Genomic DNA, 4,298 nt, shown 5'->3' on the forward strand with positions numbered 1-4,298 from the left:
ATCTCCCCCCCCCCCCCCCCCCCCCCCCCCCCCCCCCCCAAAAAAAAAAAAGACAACCCAAAGCCTGGCTTTCAGTAGCATGATGAACAAACATTTCAGCACAAGATATTTTTTCCTATATGCTGATCTCTAATTTAATGAAATGACCAGAAATAAAGTGCTACTGAAGTTCAGATGTGACCACTTCTTTCCTCCCTACAGTAATCTGTGCTTGGTACTTCAGTTATTTTGAGGTCAGGTTCAGTTGGTAGTTCTTCAGCTGGCTCCATTTTGCCTCCTTTAAGTGTTCTAGCTTTGTATTTTGGCCTTTTGGCTGGAGAAGGGAGTTTTTGTTAAATTTCTACCATTGTGTCTATATAAATGGTTTCAAGCAGGAAAATGCTACTTCCTTTTGCAGGATACTGTTCTTAAATAACAGGCATTCTATCTGTTATAACTTTGAAAAAAAAAAAAGAGTGAATTCAGCAGTGCCTGAAGATCTTGCCATTTTCTAGTTAAAGAAATCTAAAGATAGATGTGTCGGCACTGGGGAGAAGTGACTGGTAAAATAAGGGGAGCTGTGGTAGCTTGGTAATATAAAGCTTTTATGTTTTTAAAGGAAATAGCTCTTTTTCTCCTCTCTCTTCCCTAATATATACACATACTCTTTTCTGAAGTAAAGGGTGATCTGTTTATTACCATAACCTGGTAAATTGCATGTTCCTTCCTGCTTTCTTCACCTATAGGCATGTTGTAACAAATAACAGATTGGTAATCTGTAAATTGTTTCAAACCAATTCCTTAATTGTTTACACCCCCCACTAATTCCATTGGTGTGTATCTCTCAAAGATATCAAACACTGTTTCCTAATGACAGGACAATCTATGTTATTTTCAATTTTTCTAAAATAATTGAAGTATAGATACCATCATCAACTAGAACCAAGTGGCTTCCAGTATCTTTTTAATAACCCTTGTTCACATGAAAACTGACACATTCAGCACTCCCAAAAAATCTCATGTAGGGGGCTTCCTGAAAAGGCATGGCTTCTCTCACGTATGTCTGTATGTGTGAACAAGAATCTAAAAACTAGGAAGAAAAATCTGCTTATTAATGTGCTTGTGCTCATGCACACACACATGCTCTTAAAGATGGTGCCAAGCAAGTGTGGGTGGGTCGTGGGGAGTTTTGTTTTTGATGTTCTTTAATACACAGAGTACCAGGAGGGACCCAGTCTTTCAGTTAGATTATTCAGTCCATTTTAAGTACTGCAAATGTCAAAATGATGTTTCTAGGGACACTACTCCCTGTGAACAAAGAAATCTGGCTGTCTCCTTTCTCTCCACCCAAATGCATGTTACAGCTGCTTTGGAGGAGGAGGTGGAGCTGCTGCTCAGGAGCGCTCATCGGCTGTCACACTGTAGTGTTAGATTGATCTGTAACAGAAGATGTACCAACCATGATATTAAATGTATATTGACTAGGGAGGAAGGTGGTTTATTCTTCTATTTTGGCTGGCCAAGGGCAATATTCCGTTAAAAGTGGAGGTTTTCCCATGTGTTCCTATGCTCTCCTCAAATGGAGGGGATTTGCACAACATGGCTTGTGATTTTTTTCATCCTCTTAAGTAATGTTATCTTCCATGTTGCAAGAGAAGCAGTTCTCCTCAGTAGCATCAAGGAGCTGACCCTGGGAAAAATAGCCTGATTTGAGGGATGCTCAAAGTACAAATTGGGGGGCACTTGGAAAATAAAACTTGTTTGTGTGTCAAAAATGCAGGCTCAAGGGTAGGCCTCCAGTAAGCCCTGATAAACAATTTATTCACTTGTTGTTATCTTTACCAAGTACTAGAAATCAATGTTTTAACTGACTGTTTTCTTTAGATGGTCTAGGTGGTATTGGCATGGGATTAGGGCCAGGAGGTCAGCCTATTGATGCAAATCATTTAAACAAAGGCATGGGAATGGGCAACATGGGACCTGGAGGTAAGAAAACTACACACTTCATGAAAGGATTATCTAGCTTCTCTTTGTCTTATCAATATTATATTGTTCTTTTTAGAAATCCTCCTTTGTGCCCCTCAATAAAAGGTCTCTACTTACATTCAGGATTGATTGTATAAGTGAAACACTATAGTAATAATGTACAAAGCAAGTCACCTTACATGGTACCCTTAAAGACAGCCAACATAAGGCTCAGCTTATGCAGGTAAATGCCAAAGTGGCTGGGTGACTGGGATCACTATCATCCTGCAGGTCCTGGGAATCTCCTTGGGCTGCTTTTTGCTGGAGTAGGACCTCAGAAGCTCTAAGTCTTGTGGCAGGTTTAGGCTTCCAGTCCCTTAACTGTTGCAGGCAGGAAGGAGCTGTGAATCCATGGGTCTCCCAGCTCTGAGGTAGGTCCCCCCTGGAGTCATAGTAACTAGAAACAGCACAAAGGGTGAACTGGCAGAAAACTGAGCAGTTGAAAACATGTAATGTGGATGTTTTAAGAAAAAAGAAGCAAGGTTTAACTTAACTAGTTTCTTATTTCTGCCCCCCCCCATTGCACATTTTTCAGGATCACAAGTCTTTTCTAAGCAACGATCTCTAAACTAAAAAAATGCCTAAAGTTTTAAAATTTGTAAATGTTTAAAGAAAGTTTCATTTCTTCAGAACTAAAATGTTGTGAGTGTACTTTACTTTCTCTCTTTATAAAAGGTTGTCACCTGAGACCTGATCATAGCAGTACTGTAAATCCATCCCCTTTCCATGCCCATAAATGAGATACTCGAATTTTATATTCCCAGAAGAGGGCAGTTTAAATCCAGGGGTTTGGTTGTGCATGTCATAAAGTTAGAATCCAGAACTGCAGTTCAAATCTCGTCTTTTTAATCAAGGGCCCGCCTTTGTTTAAACGCATAAACAGATTCTATTTAACTAAAAGCACTTGTCTTTATGTATTGACAGACCACTTTTGGTGGAATGCAATACAGTGACTTCCGGGTACATGGTTTGGTACAGAGGATGCTTTTTTTCCCTCCCCTTTTAATCCATTTAACTCTTTGGGTCTGGTATTTGGTTATTTAATACTCCTGTAACTTTTTTAAGGGCAACAGGCATTCAAGGATTTTGTCTAATTATCAACTTTTTTATTTAAGGAGGAAAACTTCCCTGTAATTGAACCTGAAAACTTGGGGTCAACTCATTCGGGGTCAATTTGTAATTAGAACTATTTGGTATATTTGGGGTTTCTTTTTTTGTTGATTTGCATATTTTAGACTTTTTTTTAAAAAGTTTGCCAAATAAATGTGTCTTCCTTGACACTTGGTAACACATTAAGGGTGCTGACAGATGGGGGTGTGATTCAGCTATTAGATAAAAGTGCAAAAAAGCTCCATTAACGTCCTCGATCTATACAGACATTGGGTGAGTCGGGTCTGACTAACACGCTCCCTCCTCTGGGCATGTCCTGGGCTCAGCGTGGAAGCACGCTGCGTTTAAAGAGACCCCCCCCCCCCTTTTTCACGTCTGCAAGCAGCCTAAGTGATTACGTTTGACAGAACATCTGGAGTGGTCTGTCTAGCAACTCGCACTTCCTGGTTTTGGTTCTTGTGCTCTAGCATCAAACAGAAAATGTCCAAACCCAGTCTGTCTTTGGAAACATTTCTGTGAATTGGTTTTATAAAAAATCTTGCATTTAAAGTATTTCTGTGCAGCAAAGAACAATGATATTGCAATGTGAATAGGCACACTTTAAACTAGCTTTCACTAACATACATAAAAGTGAGGATGTGGCAGCAAGGATTTGTTTAGCCTATGTTAAACCTAGGTATAGATTTTAATTACTGTACCATGTCACTGCATCTTCATTGTATTTATCAGTGCTAGCTAGACTAAAGCTAGCATGGGCAGGAATACTTTTATGATATTGCTTCTCTGTAGACATCACGTCAGAGATCTAACCGGTTGATTAGTGTTGGTTTTAATTGGCTTTAGTCCCTTTAGTTAGCTCCATCTAAGTAAAATGGCTTGTACTTCAAGACTGGTTTGCTTGTTATTCTCTGAAAGGGAAGTGACACTTAATCTAGAAGTCTTGTTAATTAAAGTTTAAGTCACTTAACTTTTACAATAGAATGCAGAAGATGCCCAGGAGTGTTGTTATAATTCATAAATGACTTGTGAATTTGTACCAGTTACCCTTGCATCATAACTCTTAATGTGCATTCCCTTTTTAAAATGCGTAGTTCTTATTTGCCTGGAAAATCCAAGTTGGAGAAGACCCATATCTAACTTACTTTGAGAGCATCTTGATTTTTTTTTTTTTTTTTTTTTTTTTT

The 4,298-nt window shown here is 39.0% G+C and overlaps 1 protein-coding gene across 1 annotated transcript in view; it reads left to right on the forward strand.

The window, feature by feature from the left end:
• HNRNPM (heterogeneous nuclear ribonucleoprotein M) overlaps positions 1 to 4,298 on the forward strand; it is a gene marked incomplete at its 5' end in the record, with an annotated part of 34,689 nt that overhangs the window by 665 nt on the left and 29,726 nt on the right. The window contains one exon of the mRNA XM_019513185.1: positions 1,864 to 1,965. Coding sequence (XP_019368730.1) covers positions 1,864 to 1,965 — 102 coding nt within the window. The remainder of the gene's footprint in view (positions 1 to 1,863; positions 1,966 to 4,298) is intronic.

Source organism: Gavialis gangeticus, unplaced genomic scaffold, assembly GCF_001723915.1.
Source record: "Gavialis gangeticus isolate Ggan-Ray unplaced genomic scaffold, GavGan_comp1, whole genome shotgun sequence".
Taxonomy (NCBI): Eukaryota; Metazoa; Chordata; order Crocodylia; family Gavialidae; genus Gavialis; species Gavialis gangeticus.